Source organism: Sander vitreus, chromosome 10, assembly GCF_031162955.1.
Source record: "Sander vitreus isolate 19-12246 chromosome 10, sanVit1, whole genome shotgun sequence".
Classification (NCBI taxonomy): domain Eukaryota; kingdom Metazoa; phylum Chordata; class Actinopteri; order Perciformes; family Percidae; genus Sander; species Sander vitreus.
Window position 1 is genome coordinate 34899660 of NC_135864.1, and position 23609 is coordinate 34923268.

Here is a 23609-nt window from a genome sequence, read left to right on the forward strand (position 1 = left end):
TTACATTTATGTACCACATCAAGTAGATGATGAGATAGTTCATAAGAAAAACTTTTAACAGCTGGTGGAGCTAGATTAAAAAAGTCAGAGGATCACCAAAGTCATAAGGATCCTCTGGGTGCAATGAGTATCTGTAGTAAATCCCATGGCCATCCATCCAACCATTGTCGAGGTATTTCAGTCTGGACATAAGTGGTGGACTGACTGACTGACTGCTGCTGACTGAATTGTGGCTAAAAATACTATGCAAGAGACTACACAGAAAATTGGACAATACTTCAATGGAGAGTGCAACTAGCTGGTGTTGATTTCCATACTTATGCATTCAAACCATATAATGTCTTTATCATTAGGTTGCATGAGACACACTTTTTGAAGTTAAGACACCCAAATGGGAATGCCTTTTGGATGTATTTTGTTTGATACCTGAGAACGCTCTGCTACATAGAGAGAGAGAGAGGGAAGGAGAGAGGTGTCAGTGCTCTCTGTGATGTATGGCGCTGCAGATCCCCTCAGGTCCCTGAGCTCAATGATCAGGATATTGATCAACATGTGTTTTATCGCTCCCCTGAAACACACATACTATACACTGCATCTCAGAAATGGCCTGATTTGTCAGTTTGGTTACATTTTGCAAAACTCTGCAGGATATATTTCTTAGTGTGCATATAGTGTATCTTAAGTATGTAAAACCAAGGTTCTTTCCACCTGAAACTAACCTGCTACACCCACAGTCCTTGTCTGGCTGCCAGCCAAGCAGCAAATAGGAGTCCAACCAGACACACACACACACACACACACACACACGCACAAAACCCAGTGACCATGTTAGATAGAAGGCCCAGAAGATGAAGACAGACAGTCAGAGCCGTGTGTAATTACTCTGTGCGTGTCGATGGCCTCTGGGCTATCACACCCAATGCAGTGGAAAACACTGCACACAGCACAGCATAACGGGCCCATTCATGTCCAAACATTGAGTGTGTTGAGAGTGGAGAGCACCATATGTTTGACAGACTGGAGGAGAGGAGAGGAGAGGAGAGGAGAGGAGAGGAGAGGAGAGGAGAGGAGAAGGTCTTTCCTCAGCTTTGATGCCTGCTGTGTTTTTATCCCTAAAGCCATAGTACAGACACATGTCACACCATCATCTGCCTGTTGTGACAATGCTGACACACACACACACACACACACACACACACACACACACAGTTAAATGCAGACAAACAGGTTCACACATACTCACAGGCAAACGGTATACCACAGGTTGACATGCTGTTGATATGTGTGTTTGTGTGTATTTCCTGTTGAAGCACATGCTTTCAAATCACAAGAGCTTGTGACAGCTGTCCACATGCTGGCTGCATGCAATCCTCCCCCTCTGTGTCAGCTGAGAAAAGCATTATGAAGCTTAACAAAAGAATTCTACACATTATCTGTGGAAGCAAGGAGCTGAGACACCATTCCTGGCACGAAGGGCACTGGAACTGGCAGTCAGGCAAGCAGCAGTACCAGAGGGTTAAGAGCACAGGATGAATAATGTAGTGCCACACAATGGCTAGATTATGAATGATGCAGTAATACCCGGTTCCTCCTGTAGACACAGAGGACAGGGGAGGGAGGACAGGAAGCACATGACACCATCAATTGCCGGAGCACCTGGTGCACATCAACTTCACCTGGCCTTGCTGACAGCTAAGAGACAGGGCGGGGGTTCTCAAAAAGTCTCACCTAGGAGATCTAAGCCTTGTGACTCAACCAGTGATAACTTGTAAACAACAAAGTGGAGGCACACATACAGACGTGCACATGCTCAGACAGCTGAGCAGCCAGCCCAGCAGGGGAAAGCCCTGATTCAGCTGACAGAGGATCAGGGTCACAGTCAGCTGATACAAAGTCAGTTCAGCATCATGGCAGGCCCCAGGCCGGTCTAGGGTAAGTATGACAGAAGCCCTCAGGCTGTCAGTCTTATTCGTCATGTGCTGCATCACAGTGAACTAAACTCCATGAGACCAACAGCGGTCAGGTCAAGAACCTCCAGCGAGAGGGTTTCCTTCTCCTGCAACCAATGTGTTAGAAGACAGGTGGACTTTTCACAAGAGGTAACAGCTGAAAGCCTGGGTGGTCTTCCAGGAGAGGTCAAATGTACTGCTGGTGGTGGCGAAGAGGCAAAGAAGGAGAGAAGAAGATGAAAGAGATGTGACATAGGAGGGGAGCAGACACTAGGAGGGCCCAAGCAAACAGCTGCTAATGTGGATGAAGAATCCCAAAAATGCTCTTCTATGCATGAACTATGGGAAAATGCTACTTTGACCCCCAGATACTTACAGTAGCTCTCCTGAACCTGCTCCAAGTCTATAATAGGGGCTTGATACACACTAAGCAGAGGCATCAGTTCTATAATTTTTAGTACATGGAAATTACAATATAATATAGCTATGAAATTGAATATTATGGTATAATCAGGTGAAGTGAAATTGCATGGATTAAACCTTAATGTCAGCCTAATTTACGTTGGCACTTTCTGTAGTCTCTTCCATCATATATAGACTGTTATTGTTCTATGGTAGTTCTCTCGGCTCTCACATGTATTGTTCTTGCGCTTCAAGTGGAGAGATAAAGCGCGCAAGAATGGACTTACCACTGGAACTCATGATGCCTAATGTCCTGATCTAAAACAAAGCGTCTTCGTCGACAATAATCCCATGAAGCGAGAGGAAATCTTCACGGAGCAGTTTACTCCTTCCAAATTGTGTAATTAAAAATAAATATCCAGTGAACGTCAACGATGCTCCTTACTCTCCGCAACACTGCTTCCAGTATAATATCTGAGGTGGACAGAGACAGAAAAATAAGAAAAGAATATTTCCAGTTTTTATAAAAATCAAAACTAAAGCTCCTGTTCCTGCTGCGTGAGAATGTCAGTAGTGTTGTGTTCTTCTTCAGAGAAACACAGTGCTGCTCATTCGGATTCCACCTTCACATCTTCGCTCCTGGCTGATCCCCAGCTCCGCCGCGCTCTCCCTGGCGGTGTGCTGCTGCTGTCACCGTGCGCCTATCACACACAGTGCACACCTCGTCCGGCCTTCCCTTTCAAAATAAAAAATAATAACGCGAGTCTCATGACAGTGGCCCTCACTTTCTCTGTATCTAAGGCTGGCTGGCTGCGTGGCGTGAGCGTGGTGTTTCTGTTGCGTGTCAGTTGCGTGGATTTTTCTGTCTTTCCACACCAGAAAGGTGTCTGACGCAGCGCTGCTGCTCCTAGCCTTGTCTGTACATATGGATGTTTCTCATAAACATAAATATATACTGATCTGATTACAGCAAAGACAACGTCGGCAGGATTGACGGCAAAATAGGCTACAGAATATTTCCTTCTATATTGACTGCAATATTTGAAAATCGATTTTTTATCTGCATTTATGTCCAAACCTAGAGACTTTCAAACATCAACATGTCATTTATTAAATGTATTCGTGTCTAAATGACATATACACATCTTTTCCTATTCTGTTTTGCCTGGAAACACGCTTGCATGTTGCATGAAAAATAGGCATCGGTTCTATTTCTCGCATGCACGTGTTTTCTGCACGGCTCGAGCCAATTTAACAACATAAACTTAACTTAAAACATAACACAGCCTAATTTTAGAAGCCCTTAATTAAGTATTTAAATGGATTTTAGGGGTACAGGAGTTTTTCCTTAACCCCTTTAAAGCTGTCGTATATGACGTGGTATATGTAATGTTTAATAGCCTATAGATCAGTACAGTGTAGACTTACTTTTGTTTAGAAGCAGAGAAACTGTAGGCCATCCAGAAGCCGTTTTAATCCATCGTGGAACTGCAGTGTCTTTTTAACATAAATAAATAATGATCAATCCAAAATCAACTCACAAATCTGCGTTTTGCTGCGCGACCTTTCAACCCAGCATCATGTCTGTTTGTAGCTGCAATAGCCATTAGCTCCAGCTTTCCAGGAATATGTTTGGTGTCTTTCCTTCCAGAAGCTTAATAATCCGCCAGGGACTTTTCGGAGACTCTGACGAGTAATTCCAGAGCGATAAATCCACGATTGAACGGCTATTTAGTCATCTTTATGTATGAAAATAATAATAATGATCCAAGTGTCAGCCAATAGAAAAGCCTAGCAGGGTGGGCATTGTATCCAGTGTGTATGTTTATTGGAAAATAGTGGTTACTGGATGTAAACCCAGTTCTATGAGTATGTATGTGAAGGCCAGAAGCCTGAAGGCTTGTGTGAGTGTGATTTGGCGTTTAAAAGCAGATAGAAAATGAATTAAGATGAAAAAACGAACCTTTTGGGGTAAAAGCGTATGGACTTTTATGGGAAAAACACCTAAATAGTTTAATATTTTTGTTAGTTACAGAGATTATTTTTGTTTCCCCTGACTGCCAAGACTTGGGAGAACAATTTTCAAAAGCCAAAAGGTTTAGTTATTATTGTTCTCTCTCATTTACACATTGATTTGATATATTCGAAAAATCCACGAATCAGTTTCAGGTGTTAATAAAAATAAATGAATTATAGACGTATCCTCTGGCTTTTAATTTGGAGTAATGTTATGGCATTAGTTTATACATGTTGATCATTGTTGTTTTTTAATCATTTTTGAACCCTTTGCTTTGTTGGTTTATTTATTAATTTTTGAACATCTATTATCTGTTATAGTCTGTTCTGAAGCACTTTGGGCTGCATGTTTGCATGAAAGGTGCTATATAAATAAAGTTGAGTTGAGTTAAACATAAAATAGAAAAAAAAAATTAAACATAAAGTAGATTTTAAGGACTATGTGCTTTTCAGTTAATTTACATATTAGTTTAAAAATATGAGTGCATCTGTTCATTATTAATTTAAGGTGTTATTTTTAAATAAACCTCTTAAAATAAGCCATTCAAATTAAGTAGATTAGAAGAGGCACATGTACATGGCATTTAATAAATAATAGTAATCAGTTTAAAATGTTATTAAAGGATTAAGCACGTGAAATACAATGCAAACACTTATGTTGTTTCTTTCTCCTACTCACCAAATCGGCATTGAAACACCAGCTCAATCCATTGGACATTTTCAATTTGTGAAATTATAGCTGGAATATTTTCGGCACACCATATAGGCTCCTATTAAAATAGTTCTCGCTGCTCACTATAGCTGTCATAAGATATGTACTTGAAATGCATGCATGAAAGTGCCAGTAAGCAGCCTTCTTGATGTCTCTTGGATGTGGAGGCGAAGTAGCTATTAACACCTTTATGATTTTATTGTGAAACTAAAATTGCTTTATTTCCGGTTTTTCTCTTCCTCTCTGTGGGTGACTTGACTGCTCTCTTTTTTATCCTGGGTTAAGCGACGTCACTCTGGGCTGCTTGTGAACGCTTTGGGGACACTGTAGCCTACATCACACTGCAAGAAGTGTTAAGTGTTTAAAAGTCATCAGTCTCACCAGTCTTAATTCATTTTTCATCACACGATGTGAGAATATAAATATTCTGTCTCTGAATATGTCAAAAGCTTTTTAAATTAATTTAAGCATTAGTCTAACGTTCTAACTGGGCAGAACAATACGGATCACATCAATAGCCTTTTAAGAGAACGACAAAGAATAGGCTACTTGAAACAAATAGATTTGAAGAGGAGAGCCTTTATTTTTGCAGCGCTTGGCTGGCTTGTAGCTAAAACTGTCCTGACACCGCCCTCTTCTGGAAAGTCGACGTAAGCAAATGACTTAATTGGATTATTAACGGTGGAGCTGAGGAGAGGATTAATTGGGAAGCTGCTGACAGATTTAGATGCAGTGTTTGGTTGTAGGATCCCAACACTTGACTTTGTATGATAACTAGCAGAACATTAGGACTCAGGGTGTGTTTGCATTCAGTAGGCTCAGTGGTAGAAACACCCAGCCACTGTTTCCCAAACAGTCTCAGGCATTAGTTAAATCACATCGAAAAGTAATTGAAGTTGGTCAAATGCAACAAACGTCAATGACCCGACAAATGAAAAGACTTCAAGACTACAGTGAAAACAACAGGCACATTTATTGGACCTACAAACAGAAGACAATATATTACAATTTAAAGCAGGTACAAATACGCAGTTGGAAAAAACTGTTAAGAGAGAGAGATATAGTCAGGTCTGACTGAGCCCACTTGATAATATTTTGGTCCCATGGCACCATACGCTGTTTTTATGAAGCTGTGTGCACTGTTTTATTATCCAACTGCCTTGTCCCGTGTCCTGAGGAAGCCCTGGTTCTGAATCCTGGAGGAAGCTGGACAATGGGGGGATGTGAGAGGCGCCTCTCTCTCTCTCTCTGTCTCTCTCTCTCCGTCTCTCTCTCTCTGTCTCTCCCTCTCTCTCTCTCTGTCTGTCTCTCTCTGTCTCTCTCCCTCTCTCTCTCTTTCTGTCTCTCTCTGTCTTACCTCTTTGAATCATCTTTTTTGTTCTTCTATCCTTTCACTGTCCAGCAAACGTACAGTAAATCATAATCAATTCTTAATGTTGCTTTGATGGCAAATCAAATATAACACACCACATTATGAGGGCTCTTACATGTATACATGTATATTTTATACTGTATGTACTACAATATGCTTACTGACCTGACCCAAGTCAAAGCTGATTATGATCAGTTTGGATAATGATTGACTTCAATGATCCGTCTTCGTCAGAGTGTGTGTATGCGTGTGTGTGTAGGTGGGTGTCCTGTTGGCCTGACATGTGCCGGGTGCTGTTTGTCCTCCAAACTGATGGGGCAGAAAAACAGGAAGCTGGCCTTCCTGTGCATTGAAGGCAGCGGGGCAGGAGGTCGTCAGGTCAACACAGTATTGTCACTGTCTGTAAAGGTGCCAGTGCCCCCTAATCGACAGCAACAGTAGCACTTATCAGCAGTATGCTGCATTCTTCACTAACCCTCACAATCCTTGCCCTTTGTCCAACCACATGGCCAGTGGAAAGCATAGGACACTATTTACCAAATAACGCTACGCTGAAATCTCCACCCATTCCTGTCTATTACTAACACACACACACACACACACACACACACACACACACACACACACACACACACACACACACACACACACACACACACACACGCAAACAGAGCAGAATAAATGGACTGTATCCTGCAGTCTTGCATAGACAATTGCATGATCACATGTGCAGTGCTAGGCTGATATTCTGTGTTCAATGTGACTTTGTCTGGTATTTTATATACCAGTGTCAGAGTTTATATTTAACTAAGCAAGCAAAAAAATCACAAGAAACCAAAGCAACACTGGCCTGGAGGTTATTATGTCCCCAAACACAGATAGGGATAGACATGACCCAGAAAGTGAAGAAGTGTCAATGATAGGAAGAGGTCGCTGTTATTGCACATGAGGGTAAATACTACACATTTCCAGTGGACTGCTGGCAGGGTGGTAACACAACAATTGTACAGACCAGCTGATTGTTTGTGCCTCATTACAAACTGGTGTGACTGGTGTTGTAGAATGGGGAAATAGACTGACTCTAAATTGTAAGTGGTGTCAACTAAAAGCCAGGGTTAATATTTAATAGCTTTTAAAATAGATTTAAATGCAATTATAACCTGAGCTCTTTTCACTAGTTAAGTCTCCTTTTAGGCTTTCAAAATTTTGACTTGAGAAAGGAAGCGTGTGTGTGTGTGTGTGTGTGTGTGTGTGTGTATGGGGATAGGGGCAAGTGAGAAAAGCAGAGAGAGAAAAGGGGGAGGTTGTGCCCTTGTCCCAAAAAAATCAGGGGAGGAGTTAACAGAAACACTTTCTCAGTCAGTGACAAATCAACTGGGATAGCCTCTGTAGCGCTCAAAGGCACACGCACACACACACACACACACACACACACACACACACACACACACACACACACACACACAAGCTCACAAACTCTCACTGACTTACACGCTCTTACTTTGTTTTTCTCTCCTGTTCCTTCGGGTTGACAGCGGAGAATGACAGCAGTTTCGGCAGCTGTCATGAGATGCAATTCACCAGTTAAATGGTGAAACCACCGACACACACACACACACACACACACACACACACACACACAAACATACATAGATACACTCTCATTCTGCCACGCACATGAGGAATGAATTGAGAGGGGAGAACTGGCAGCAACACAGAGGTAAGAGTTGTTTTATTAACTTCCAATATGCCTGACTGCTCTCTAAGTCTTACTGTGTCATACACTTTTTTCTATTTAGCAGCTTTAACATTGCTGCACTTTGTACTTAGTCACATAACCATGAAGTTGCTGCCAGTCAGGGTATACAATGGACAGTGAAGCTGTCATGTAGTGACTTTTCACTAGTGGCTAAAGAGCAGAAAAAATATTTAAACTGTACATGACCAACTAAAGTCTTCTTATGTCTTAATTCTATTAATCATACTATTATACTTCCACAATGTTTGTTTCAGTGTTGTACAAATGCCGCTATGCAACAGTGTGGGAATCTCCCTGCAGGGAGCTCTGTCCTAGACACACAGGCATGTGAGTGAGCAAACAGGGGGTTAGTCTAAACTTAGAGTGCATATTCCCGGTCTCATACTACTCCCCGCTAACTCTTGTACCACATTTTCCAAATCTACAAACCCTAAATGTACACATACAGGGTCACACACACCTCAAACAACTCCTGCTTGTCATGCTTTTTAATGCAGCCATGCACTGCTGAGACCATACAGTATGTTTCTCATTAGGTTGAATGCTACTGTCATGGACTGCCGAGTGTCACAATTGTAGGCTAGGTTTTTTTTCTCCTGTGGTTTCAGCCTGCATGGAGACTGTAAGGTTGTTTATGGTATATGGTGATTGGAATCATCAACTCCTGCCATTACAGGCAGTGCCTACTGTGTTTGTGGCTTAACATATTGCTTATTTGAGGCTTTAGTAATGCTGTCCACAGTGTGCAGTCGTTCAGAGGAGGAAGGATTCTGACTTCCAGCTGACAGGAAACAATAGCTAGTTTAACAGGTGTTAAGTAAAGTAAAGGTATTGAGACTTGTAATGTAGGCAGCATCACCAACATCACATTGTTTTTACAGACAATCTCTATGTTTTGAAGTGGATGTCACCAGAGACAACTGGTGTCCCTTGTGCAGCATTTGGTACAAACAAAGGCCTAGCATGTGACTGCACATATCGGCCTTGAGCACTCTGTTTATTAGATTAGACAGAATCTGTTGCACTGTGAGAAACAAGCAGGGGAGTGTAAAGAGTGTCAGGATATGCCCTGACACGCCTTTAGCCTGTTTACAGCTTTCTGCCTCACAAGATACACACGCGCAGATTCAATCATGACCATTCAGCCGCCACATAAATAAGATGACTGGTCTCAGAGAAGAATATATCAGCTTCTTTGTCTCCAGTATGATTCAGCAATGGAACGATCAGAGCACAAAGGAGGAATAAACTTTATGCATTTGTTTTCCGCTAGCAGTGATTAAATAGAGCATCTCTCCCTCTGTACTATTTCTATCTCACAGAGACTTAGAGATCCATGAGTTTTTTCCGATCTTGGGTAAGCATGAAAAAAGTCAAATTCTCCCAAAAATGAACAATCTCTTGTTTGGCGTCCAGTTTGAGAATGGTAGTGTTGGAGTTTTAAAGATGTGGGAATTATTAGGCATGGAGGATCTCATGAAAGATGCTATCAAGTTGCATTATGGGTATTCAGTATCCAGGGTTTTGGGGTTGTAACTCACATAAGGGGCCTACAGTTCACAAAATATCTGCCTCTACTTCTTCAATTTTGACAATTCTTTCTTTAATCGGTTTTTCACAAGCTTCCCAAATTTATGGAAGAACAAGGCTAAATCGTTGTTCCCATCAGTAGTTTATGTTTAGCTGAGAGTTAGTCAGACATCAGCCTAATAAAAAGTGTCTCCTCTACTTTCAAATCTACAGTAGTTCATGTCTGAAGTGGCTTATTCATGCAAATTCCATTTCCTTTTACACGTAAATCAATAAAGCTTGACATTCAGTTTGCCAGGTAGTGGGAGATGTGTTCTTTAATACAGCAAGAACAATGCAACAACAACAATGCCGTTTTTTTTAAAAACACACTATATAGCACACTGGTTCAGTTTGTGTGTCAGATGCAAGCATTATGGGTAAGGGAAATAGTACTGTAATATTTCAAAACAAAATTTTCCCCTTAAATTATTTATTTCAAGCCCAATGATATTCCGATACTGTGCCTATACATATATGGATACAGTTTTAACAATATAGGCTAAGCTAATGTTGTATTACCTATTCTTTTATTATTTTCTATTCTTTTTTTTAAATTAATTATTTTCTAATTATTATACTCTAAACATTTCCGCATTACGGGCACTGTGTTACAGTAGACTTTTAGTTATTTAGAATTGTATTCATATCTTGTGATTTTAGTCAGCTCATTTTTTTCTTCATCCTAATAATTTCTCTTGTTGCTACAACATCGTTAGAACAGTTTGATTGATATAGTAGCTATCTTCTTGTATGAATTGCAGATTTTCCTTTCAACTCATTCTTCACGTCCTATTGGGAGCTTCTCTAAATAAAGATGAAGAGATTTGCTTTCCAGTTGGCTGCTACATGTTGTTATACATATCACTATGACACACCCAGATCAGAAACACCACACCCGACTCTGTCACCATCCAATCTCCATCCTGGATCTCCATGGTGACCTTACAGTGTAGGTTGATGCTGTCCTGGTATGGGGTGCCGAATGTAAAAGTTACAATTTTTTAGCTGATCAATTTAGCGCATTTTCCTCACATTTGAGACAGAAATTATACATATATATATATATATGTTTATTATATCTAAATGTTAAATGTTAAATCTAAATGTTATATCTAAATCTAAATGTTAAATTTATATCTAAATGTTAAATCTAAATATTATATCTAAATCTTAAATATATATCTAACTAAAACTGCAAGCAGTTATGACGGGGCCCAAGCCAGCCACGCCAGTCGCCCCCAACGCCCCGGGGAGCGCACAAAAGTGGAACCCGAAAGCCGGGCGGCTGGGAGGCAAACGTCGGTAAATATCGAGAGGCGCGAGCCGCGACGTCTGCGGTACAACGGCGTTGCAAACGTAGCGGTCAACAGACTACCTTTAACAATGACACACATAACAAGGATTGGAGATGAAAAGTTCAACGGACACGTTACCGCGATCAGCTTCGTGGGAAATTAAGAATCAATGCCACCGACATAACCAATCACACTATGACAGACTCTCCACTTAGCACCAACTGCAATGTTTAATTGCATGCTATCTGCGCCTATGAATGGTGTTGATTTTGGATTGAAAAAGTGAGAGAAAAGAATTGCATTTGTCCATTAAAATTCATGAAAATACTGAAAAATATGTTTAACAACATAAACACTGAGAGATGTATGAAAATACAGAAGAAAAAAACATTTTATTACCTTTCTGCCTAGTCCAACATCTGTCCAGCCATCTTCTGAGTGTCACGATGCAGCGACCCTGAGGGAGGACCTTTGAGGGTCCCTTCAACGGACCATTGGCACTTGATTTGGCTTCGACACAAAAACCTGGAGATAGGATGCCATAAACAGAGAATGCACCAATATTAAGTTGTTAAACTTGTTACCCAAGATCACATTTAAGTAAAATCTAATAATTTACGGTATATTACAAAAATAGATTCACTATATAAACAAAAGTCAACTAACCTCCTCCTGCTGAACTTGCCTCTTCTTGGCAGGAACACCAGACTTGCCAGCTGGTCGAGACTTCTACAAATATAAATATATTTAGCAACAATACTGGAAAATATATTTAACAACAAACAATGGAAAATTTATGAAAATACTACAAAAAACATTAGCACTGTATTACCTTCCTGCCTGGTCCAACAACTTTCCAGCCAATTGGTGCTGGATCTTGCTTTGGCACATAAAACTGGAAATAGCAGGCCATGTACAGAGCATTCACCAGGATTGGCATTCCATGATTGTCGCTGAGATTAATCTTTAATTACTTCAGACAACAGTTTCCACAATGAACTTGCATCGGTCTAATTTAACTTGTTAAATCCACTACAGGGAACTGAACATCACACTTATACATATACCATAATATAGCTCATCAAACGTACCCCATCTTTGCTCCACAGCTTTGGTTGTTTAACGGGAACCTCTCAACAGAGTAGGAGGTAATAACTTAGAAATGAAGAATAGAACAATAATTAGGCATTTATTTAAAATGTCTGCTTAAAATGCATATCATCCTGTAAATCTGCACACAAATACACTCTTTGTCTTCACATACCCAACGGAGCTGCAACACGATGGTACTCGTCACGATAATGCTGTTGTACTTCCAGGTCAACGTTCAAATGCGGCGGGAAGTCGACAACAAAGACCTTAACATATGCAATAGAGTTAAGACTTATACTACAAATACAAGAATGGTATTACAGAAATTATAAAAATAATACAACATAAAAAGAGCTTACCTAACAAATGTTGATGATGCTGTCCAGTAGTTTGCGGAAATCCGCCGCTGCTTCACTGATGGTTTGGTTAGCAGTGAGGTTGTTGCTAGGTGCCAAGAGACAAATAGCATCTGGGATCTGGGGGAGAAAAGCGTTGTCCAACTCTGCCCTCAGGTCTGCAGCAGAGCCCCCAGGCGTAGACATGAAGCCAAACGACAGCTGAGCGTCCTTTGACTTTGGCATCGGAACAATCCCGTCAACTATAGCCCGCAGATGTGAATCGCCAACAATCAGAATGAACTGTAACAAGAGAAAGATTTGGTCAAACACACACAACTACATTTCTCATCACATATAGAACGGTTTAATGAACTTAAAAATACCTTCTTGTCTGGGACCTCTGGAGGAATGATGAGCTTGTGTTGTTTTCCTGTAACCTTTGACCGTGTCCAGTCGTTGACTCGGTGACGAACCCCCATACCACAACCTATTAACGAAAAACAATAAGCAAATTAACATTTAATTTACCTTTATAAAGCAGCAATTGAAAAAAATTAAATAAACATTTTATACCCTGGCAACACACATGTATACATATATGAATACTTACATGGTTCACATGCGCCACCACGTGGCACCTGAATCACTTCAGGAGTGAGAAGCTGAGGAGTGTTCCGCTTTGCGTACTTCAACTTGCCAGCCAAAGAGTGACGATAACTTTTTCCTCTAGACATCTACAGAAATGCAAATACATCAAAAGATTAGATCTATATCACAATAACCATATTCAAACATAAAGAGACCAAGCAAACATGCAAAGAGACATAGAAACAAAGCAAGACAGCTGACATCAAAACTATATGAATTTCCCTCTAGTATCAAAAGTAATTTTACATCAAAAATTGCATCCTTCATAAGTTTTATGAAACCTAGTAACATTAACAGTATGAAGAATAAAACTGCATGAATTTCATATAAACATTGATCAACTTGTATCACTTTAAAGTAGAGGCATTAAGGCGTTGGTGTACTTATTTATCCCCCTCTGCACCGGTAACAGTGGGAAGAATGCATAAAAAAATTCACCTCTTTAAGCTCCAGTAACCACAATTAAATCCACAATTTTAACATCATTGTTTAACAAACTATTTAGCAACAGTATGAAAAGGTAATATTTCTTTTCATAACCCACAAACAAAATAATTTGTTGGTTTCACAGGCATTAGCCAGTGTCAGTATCAAAAGCCTGGCCTGTTAATATGAATGCTAGTGAACTCAGAGGCCTAGCACCAGATAAACAACTCACCAATTTAGCGGAATTCACTGCCTTCAGCTCCATGATCACAGGGGATGCAGGCACAACTCCCTTTTACATTCTATATTACAACAAGGTGTAGTCAGTATAAGCAATAATGATTACAGAACTTTTTTCCTCATCAAGTGGATAACGCAGCCTCCTGTGCTCGAGTGCAAGCGCCAAAAGAACGTGCAGAGACGCGAAACTAGAGGTGTAACTGTAACGGAGCCTAGCTAGCAGCTGATTGGTCAGCTCATTGCCTCATAGAGTTCACCCATTGGCTCACTTTCAAGTCCTTCCAAGATACGAAAATAAAAGTTAACCCTTTTGTGACTGGGTTAGACAGCTAAATAGTGTTTCTCATTATTAAGCCTGGTTATACATGCACCAGACCATGCATTTGTTTTAGTTTACCATGAAACAACCTGAAATCACCATCCCCAAACCCAGTTTCGAAAGTTTCGTGTTGATTGCATTTACTGTGGCAGAGATATTGCAATAAACGTTGCTTATAGCGCCCCCTAAAGGCCGATCTTTGCGTAGTGGGCTGTTGAACAACAACCTGAAGTTATTTGCTGATAACATTTAATTTGGCCGAGATATGATATGATACGTGTGTGGTAGCTAGCTAGGAAAATTTGTTTGGTCGTCAAATGCGCATACTTTAACGTAGCAAAATTCCTTGAGTAACTTTTGGTCACGCAGAAATGGGCGTGGCCTATATCATGTGATTCAGCTTGATTCAAGGAACACGTGGATGTAAGGATTTGCGATGTGTAATGTGGGAGTTAAAGGCAAAAAAACATTATAGCGCCACCTAGTGGTCCACATGTGTAATTTTTGGTAGGTGTGGTCCATGACCCATTGTATATCTACCCTGTAAATTTAAAGTTGTTCACGTTAGCGTAAGTAGTAAATTTAGACGTGGGTCCCATAGGCCACGCCCACTTTGACCCCTCAGTACCCCAATCTAGGGTTGACCTCAGGAGTGGCCCTAGATGGTACCCAACACATTTTGTAAAAATCGGATGAGGGGTTCTTGAGATATAAACTTTTTGTACTTGTAGCGCTCCCTAGTGGCCAATTTTTGTAAATCGCGTGGGTGACCTTCAGAGGGTCATGGTAAACAAGAATCTAAAGTTTGGCGTTGATGGCATTTATTTTGGCCGAGATATGGCAAAGTTGGTGTTTTTATAGTTAGCTACACAAATTTGTTTGTGCGTAATATTTGCAATTTTTATTCTATCAAAATTCTTTTTATTAACTTTTTGTCCGGCCCATCTGGAGATGCTACCTGCCAAATTTCGCGCTGCATCGCAATTTTCAGTCAACACCTGTTGGTACAGTAAATACTGACTACGGTGGAGCTGTTCGACTAATGTTACTGGATTAAAACACATTTCGGTCAGTATTTTGTACTATTGACTTATATAACAGAAATGTCTTAATATTTGTGTGTACTATAATGCCGTTGTTTTGTTTGACTTATATCTCCTTGTGTGTTTAACGTTAGTTTGACTCATCCTTCACAAGCAATCTAGCTCACACACTGCATCCGACATGTCATCTGAACAGGCCTCGCAGCACTGTAACTAGCTAAGTTAGCTAAGTCTCGCAATGCGAGACTGAACAGCAGTAGGCCTGTCACACTATAGCCACATGTAAGTAGTTTTCAATACTTTGGTTACATTACCGTATTTTATTAACCTGAATTATGTTGCTATAGTAGCTTGCGAAGGAGCTATCCGTTGCTAACGCTAATTTATCTCAAGAAGCAGAAACGTGAGCTAACTACTGCCAAGATATGGTTTCACTAGAGACTAGAGAGGTGTTGTAAGACTCGTCAAGTGTTGTCATGTGTTTACACTGTCTTACAATGAAACCATATCTGGGCAGTAACATTAGTTAGCTACTGCTTTTTGACATAAATTAGCTAGCTAACATTAGCGTTAGCAACGGTTAGCTACTTTGCAAGCCAAAATATAGCCTTGGCGAAAAAAAAAATAGTCTTGGCAAACAGAATTAAGGTTAAAAAACACGATAACTAGCTATGTAACCAGTATTACAAACTTCTTACAAGTGGCTGGATTGTGACACTTTAGTTGTGTTCGGATGAATATGTTGGATGCATAGCTGGACTTTATCCATGCTGGGCTAATGTTAGATTGCTTGGGAAGGATGACGCTAGTCACACACGGAGATATGTAATTCAAACAACGGTATTGTGATTAACACAACTATTAAGGCATGTCTGTAATATACCGGTCGGTCAATAATATAAAATACTGTAGATCAGTGCTTTCCAACCCTTCTGGTCTGAGGTCCCCCCACAGCCCTGTCATATAAACTCACATACCCCGCCCTATCAATTCCCAATGTGTTCACACTATTTATCATATTAAAGTGAATATTCTTACATTTTCATGCAATTGAACTGTAAATATGTAGGTTGGTCAGAAATTCTACTAACTAGACCTTTTACTTGAAGTGTGGTTAATGTTTCAAAAGTCATCCATTACTTTTAGCTAATCATTTCAACTGTTAGCTAAGTCAGTAGGCCACTTTTAGCTATTGTTTTCTACCATTGATTACTTCGCTATATGTTTTAACATATGTGCTGAGCTGTTTCAGCTGGTATATTGTTTTAAATCAGTCATAATTCAATTATTATTTTGATTAGTTAAGCTGCTCCACAATCTTTCCAAGTACCCACTGGCTACAGCAGAGATACCCCTTGCTGGGGCATCACTGGGTGCAGCGCGATTTGAAGCCACTGCAGTGGGCGTGGTTTCCTTGGGATTTGAATATTTTCTAAATATTTAGCTTTACACTTGGCGACACATTTAGATATAACATTTAGATTTAACATTTAGATATATATTTATGATTTAGATTAAATATAATATTTAGATATATATTTAATATTTAACATTTAAGATTTAGATATATATTTAACATTTAGATTTAACATTTAGATATATATGATTTAGATTAAATATAATATTTAGATATATATTTAATATTTAACATTTAAGATTTAGATATATATTTAACATTTAGATTTAACATTTAACATTTAGATATATATATTTATGATTTAGATTAAATATAATATTTAGATATATATTTAATATTTAACATTTAAGATTTAGATATATATTTAACATTTAGATTTAGAGAATAATATTTAGATTTAACATTTAACATTTAGATATATATTTAACATTTAGATTTAACATTTAGATATATATTTAATATTTAACATTTAACATTTAGATATATGTTTAAGATTTAGATATATATTTATGATTTAGATTAAATATAATATTTAGATATATATTTAATATTTAACATTTAAGATTTAGATATATATTTAAGATTTAGATTTAGATATAACATTTAGATTTAACATTTAACATTTAGATATAAATTTAACATTTAGATTTAACATTTAACATTTAGATATATATTTAACATTTAGATTTAACATTTAACATTTAGATATATATTTAACATTTAGATTTAACATTTAACATTTAGATTTAACATTTAGATATAATATATATATATTATAATATAATATAATATATATATATAATATATATATATAATATATATATATATATATATATATATATATATATATATATATAATATATATATAATTTCTGTCTCAAATGTGAGGAAAGTGAGCTAAATGTTGAAAATGTATCAGCTAAAAAATTGTAACCGAACTTTTACATTCGGCACCCCATATCCTGGTGCGCTCACTTCATCTCATCTGTCTGCTACCCATCTGATGGCAGAGAACAGAGTTGTGTTAAACCGTGTGATGTGGATAACCTGATCTTTGATCTATGCCACTATGGCAACCCCCCCTCCCCTCGCTGTGACCTTGCAGCCTGTCCCTGTGTGGCATTGCTTTACAGCGGCTCAGCAATACATTCTCCCAGCAACATACACACACACACACACACACACACAAAACACACACACATTGTCTTTGTGACACACATTCTGTGCATATTTTCACTGGCACACATAACAAACACACAGGGAAACTCTCACTAAGGCCTGTCTACCCCCCACACACTCATACCAATCGCAGAGCGTGCTTTGTGCATTCACTGACTGACTGGGCAGCTACTGAAGAGAGAGAGGGAGGCTGGTGGGAGGAGGGAGATGTAGACGGCAAGAGGCAGAGGGATTACAATAAGAAGCAGATAGAAGAGAAGAACAGATAAGACTTGCAGTGGGACAGAGGAGACACATCCAGTAAACACTAACTGGTGGAAAGACAGAGTGAACAGAAGAGGAAAGGCAATACAGAAATAGGAAGGGAAAAGGGCTTGTCCAACAGAGAGGAAGAGAGTTGTTGTTAAAGAGGCTGGGGAGAACTGATGGGATGGCATTGATCTCTGGGAGCTGCCGGCTCCTGGGCCAGATGGCGTCTTGTTGCTGCAGACCACTGCTCAACTCCTCCTGCTGTGGACCCTTCATCAAAGTCTGCCTCTCCTCCTTCACAGGTCTGTCCCAGCCCGCTCTCTGTGCCACTACTGTACATGTACGGTACATGTCATGAGACGGACCGCTACATTCACATAGACAGGAGCATAGCTTTAATACACAACATGGGTAACACACTTAGCCAAGAAGGTAAAAAGGGCATTGTGTGTTTCTGTACTGTAGCAGCATGACTGTGCTTGTGTTGACTCAAGCAATCCTGTTGGTGCTAACTGTGCTCTGTGTTGTAGAATGGGAAAGAATAGGCTGTTGTCCTCTTCGGCCTAATGTCATGTTGCATTGTGTTGCTAAGTTGTGCGCCCCATTGTCTTGTTGTGAATGCTCTGCATCAAGATAATACTGTTCTGCTGTGTTTTTGCACTGACAAAGCATGTGGAAAATAAAGAAAAGTGGCATTTTAATCAAAATGATTACTTTCTGTTGTTACCTGGCGTTTAACAGTATGTTCCTTTTTTATTTTAAATGGTGTGTGACTGTGTGTCTGAAAATATGTGACCATGCTGACATAAAAGTGGAGGAACCTGGAAGTTAATTTTCTGATGTCAGTGCAGCTGTGTGTCTGTGCCGGCCCTGTGTGTGTGTTCAACGTCATTGTAGTCCTCCCAAACCCTGATAACTCCTCACACTAACCAATGGCCTGATCTTGGCATTGACAAGTCATACAAGCACCTCTAAAGCCCACTAATTGACATGTTTTATCTTGTTTGTTTAATCCATACAAAACCAAAGTATAAAAATTCTAATCACTGTTTTACGTCTCCTCATTTGCCGGACTCCTTCTTGGCCAGAAGCAGTAACTTCACCGAATCTCCGCTGGTTGCTCTCTAGCCAAGAACACCAGGAAAATGGCAAATTGTTGCTTTTACACTTTGGTTTTTATAGTATAGCCTAACGTGTTCATTTGTCAGCCTTTGGTTTTGTTTTATTTCGGACAGAGCTAGGCTAGCTGTTACCCCTAGTTTCCAGTCTTTATGCTAAATTAAGCTAAGCTAAGACAACCCACTGCTGACTCCAGCTTCACAAATGTGAGAGTAGTATTGATCTTCTTATCTAACTCTTGGCAGGAATGTGTATTACTCAAAAGGACAAACTATTCCTTTAAAATTAATTGATACGATATTTGAACTGTTTTAAACACTTTGGAAGTGTTTGATAATTACATTATTTAATAAAAATGGAAGAAAGGGGGCTAAATGTGTTTTTCACGTTTATGTTCATGAACTGATTTGTTTCCCTATTTACAGACATATCTCCTGCTGAGCTGGATGCTCTTTGGAGGGAACCACCATATGCTCTTGGGGGAGCAAATGAACACTTCTCAGGAAATGACATCATGACTCAAGGTAGACTATTGTGAACCGAACATCTTAATCAACCCGAAATCACATTATTATAGAGTCCTCTGTCAGAGGAGCTCAAACAACACCACAAAACGTATTTGAGCTGTGCTGCCTTCTGTGTAGTCACAAACTGAGGAAGTGTTTGAGGACATCCTCCCTGCACAACGGAACAAACCAGGGGAAGCCCGTCACCACTATACTGCAAAACCCAGCTATTATACACATCCATCGGGCTGATATTTATAGGTTTTGCAACTATTAAGATCCTGTTAATGTGTTGAGATAAACACTTAGTCAATCATTTCCAACCACGGGTAGGCTACTTTACAGTTAGCTAAAAGTAATGGATAAATAGTGCAAAAGCTAAAATCAATGGATAAATGGTTAAATAGTTTGCTTTAAGTAATGAATAAATGGCTGAGACTTACTGTAGTATGAATGCATTGACAGTTTAGTTGTATGGCTTACGACCACAACTCCTCTCTGACTGTCTTACCATGTGATCCCTGTCGGCCTCTCAGCTCATTCCCAGACTACAGACTAAACATGGAGAAGCAGCATTTAGTTATTGTGCACCACAGAGCTGGAACAAACTTCCACAGGATATTAGACTAAATCCAGGTTAAAAACATTTATGTTCTGCTCTGCATTTGACTGAACCTTAAATACTCATCATGAACCATCTCCCCTTCTATCCTTTATTTGTGTCGCTCTTCATATTTTTTCTTCTTTTTTTTAAATGCATAATGTGAAGCACTTTGAATTGCCGTTGTGTGTAAAAGGTGCTACACAAATACCTATAAAAGAAACATTCTGACAATTTGCACTAGGGTTAGGAACCACTGTTCTAAATCTAAATCATATGTTCAACCTGTACTATACTGAATACATGTACCACATGCCATCTGGTGTCATCTGGTAACATTTTCTTTTAAATCTCCTTTACAGTTTGGAACTGTAATAGTTGGTACTGTAATTGCAGCTTACCTTGAACAACCCTTCTGATGTCCCTTTTGATAAAATTGGTTCTACATACTACACACCTGTATTTATCATACAGACACCCTAAATACTATATGCTGTTTAGGAAACACTGACTTAACCAACACTGGATTGAGTTTTCTAACAAAGGGTGCATCAAGAAAAGTCATTTATGTTCTACTTTAGGCATTGAATCACAAAAGATGATAATCTAAACTTGATCCAGCAGCTTTTCTTTTGACTTTGTCTCCTCTTTCAGGTGTTGTTGAGGAGGAGGACGGTCCGGTGGTGGAGTCAGGTGAAGGAGGGGTGGAGCCTGACAGCTACTGGAAGAAAAAAGAGGCCTTCCTCAGAGGAAGTACTGTCACTCTGGGAGAGAAATTCTCCTCAGGTACATTTAATAATGCTTTTCGCCCGAGTCCATTTCCCGACTTGTAGTATGTTTCTAATGAAAAACTAGCTTTTACATTAGCCAGTGTAAACTAGTTATAGAAGCATTTCCCATGCATTATACTGTATTTATGAATACTGATAAGGCACATTTCCCTACTAATGTTTTTACTCACTCAGCAGTTCCATCCTTCACATTCCTCCAGGTTCTTCCTCTCAAATGGATTTAAATAGCCACACTGAGAGTCCAGTAAGAGGCCTAATAGCTTTGTGATTCCTCCGGGGACTAACATACTCACAGAACATCTCACTGAAATATGAGCTCTTGTAGAAAATCTTTAATGAACTCTTGAAAGTTTTGTCTCTCTCTAGATTCTTTCCCTTTTACTCAGTGACTACAAAAAGAAAAATACAGCAACTTATCTTTGCAATGTAGTGTGATGAATTAGCAAAAGGATTACAAACACATTATTTATGAATTTATTCCTTTAATTTCGCTAAACAATGGATCATAAATCCTCTCTCTTGTTCTCTAAGCTATTTTTTCCTAAGTTCTATTTTGATTGGATTTGTTTGTAGTCCACATTATTCCACTAGATTCGGTGTCAAACTCAATTTCACTAAGGGCCACACTGGAAAATGAGAATCACATCAGGAGCGATGCATGCAAATGCAAAATGCACAATATTTTGACTGTATTAAAAAAGTCACCAAAACAGTTCCTTAGAATTAAGCAAATCAAGCAAAACCGTCCAATCATTAAAAGCAGGCTACCACATGGCCGACTCACAACACCGTGTTTCACAGGCCTTAATATACAAAATCACTGGTTGTGTAGGATTACTAAGTCAGTGACATAAAGAAATAAAATGGTCGTGATGATGAGAGGCATGATCAAACAACAGATGAGACAGACTCATGAGCTTCTATTAAGGACAGTTGACTCAGTATACTGGTAGAGAGAGTGCTGGAACCTCGCCATCATCTCTCTCTCTAGATACAAAGGACTCATGTATGGTTGGAAACACAGAATACAACACATTTTCATGTTTATTTGACTAGAGACAATGCTACGACATAGACATTTGTGCAACAAATCTCCAATGTACAGCATCACAGCATTTATAGCTATTGCTAGTTTCCAATGGCCTTCCCTAGAAGGGCTTTATAGTAGATATGCATCAGACATCACTTGAACATAACAACTTTGTACTAATATGGTGGAAACACTTTTAGCTGACACAGCCACAGTGGCGTCCATCTCAGCTATCTTACTGTAGTCAGAGGTCAAAAGGTGAACAGATGAACTTAATAATAGTGGCCTCTGTCTCACACTAGTAGTGGCGCCTCTGTACACACATGCCCAGCTGTCCTTTCTCACTACACATAAAATAATATGCATAAGAAATTATTTCCCACTATCAGTCGGCAAATCTGCCGAATTCTGCTTTGAGTGTTGCATAATTAAAAAAACGTTTCCCATCTTTTTTGGTCTGGTGAACCTAAATTGATATGCGGGCCGGATAAAAATTTGCCAGGGGCCGGATTTGGCCCTCAGGCCTTGAGTTTGACACATGTGAGAAGAAAGAATTTGAAGAGATAATAAAAGAGTGATTGATTACAGCGCTCTTCTTGTCTTTTGTCTAGAAATTGTGCTGCTGTTCACCGGGCGGAGGCGCTCCAGCGTGGATCCTGACCGGGCCCTACAGGAGGCACTGCGCACCCGACTGCGGGTGGTGGAGAGCAACAGCCAGGACGTCATCCAGCTTTTTAAAGTGAGTGACAGTCAGACCTGATAATGCAGATTACAAAGGTATTACTGTAACACTCAAAATGTCTGATATCATAACAAAGACTAAGGTGCTTTATGATAAGAATCCATATATTGCAGTATGATATGTATATGTGTCGTGCACTTAATGGAAATGGATGGTTGTTATTGAAACATGACACTTTGTTTGTGCAGGACTTGTCTGCACGTCTGGTGTCTGTCCACGCTGAGAAGGATAGCTTCGTACTCACATTCAAGACTGTGGAGGAAATCTGGAAGTTTTCAACTTACCTAGCATTAGGTAAGTAACTACGACCATGTCATATCTTACAGGCCTACATGAACACATACTTTCTTCCAAAGTTAAAGCTTTAGTGCATAACGTTTTGATATTAATGAATGTCCGTTACATTCAAGCCATTGCCAAATGAGTAGCTACAAAGCTAATTAAGACTACCAGCTCCACACAACTCTATCTGTATTTCTCAGTATGACTATGTTCAGAAGATTGTGGCGTCTGCCGACTTTCCCGCGCAGAAACTTCAGTGAAAATAATGACCTCTTCTGAAGAGTCCATCGTCCATGTATCTTTGGAACCAATCAGGATTTAACAACATTTAAATCAGAACCTGATGACAGTTGTGGAGTTGTTTGGTTATGTTGCCAGGTCACTCAAATCTAAACAAACCACACCCACACAGGCCTAAATAGGCAGGCTGGTTGAGTGTTAAAAAACTACCTAAGGATGATTTATTTCAAATCTTTGAAAATGTAATGTTGTAGAGAAAAACATAGAACT

General features: G+C 39.4%; 2 protein-coding genes across 3 annotated transcripts in view; one reads left to right on the forward strand and one right to left on the reverse strand.

The window, feature by feature from the left end:
• Positions 1 to 3016, reverse strand: part of ablim3 (actin binding LIM protein family, member 3) — a 57225-nt gene extending 54209 nt beyond the window's left edge. Inside the window, exon 1 of the mRNA XM_078261282.1 lies at positions 2639 to 3016. Coding sequence (XP_078117408.1) covers positions 2639 to 2651 — 13 coding nt within the window. The 5' untranslated portion in view covers positions 2652 to 3016. The remainder of the gene's footprint in view (positions 1 to 2638) is intronic.
• A 5038-nt stretch (positions 3017 to 8054) lies between these two features.
• The window catches only part of sh3tc2 (SH3 domain and tetratricopeptide repeats 2), a 28605-nt gene continuing 13050 nt past the window's right edge, over positions 8055 to 23609 (forward strand). The window contains exons 1-5 of one of the 2 annotated variants that reach the window (XM_078261285.1): positions 8055 to 8171; positions 19573 to 19671; positions 20909 to 21040; positions 22687 to 22814; positions 23006 to 23111. In XM_078261285.1, the coding sequence (XP_078117411.1) occupies positions 8129 to 8171; positions 19573 to 19671; positions 20909 to 21040; positions 22687 to 22814; positions 23006 to 23111 (508 nt within the window). In that variant the 5' untranslated portion in view covers positions 8055 to 8128. Of the gene's footprint in view, positions 8172 to 18000; positions 18331 to 19572; positions 19672 to 20908; positions 21041 to 22686; positions 22815 to 23005; positions 23112 to 23609 lie in introns of those variants that run through there. The other variant, XM_078261284.1, reaches the window with a different exon arrangement.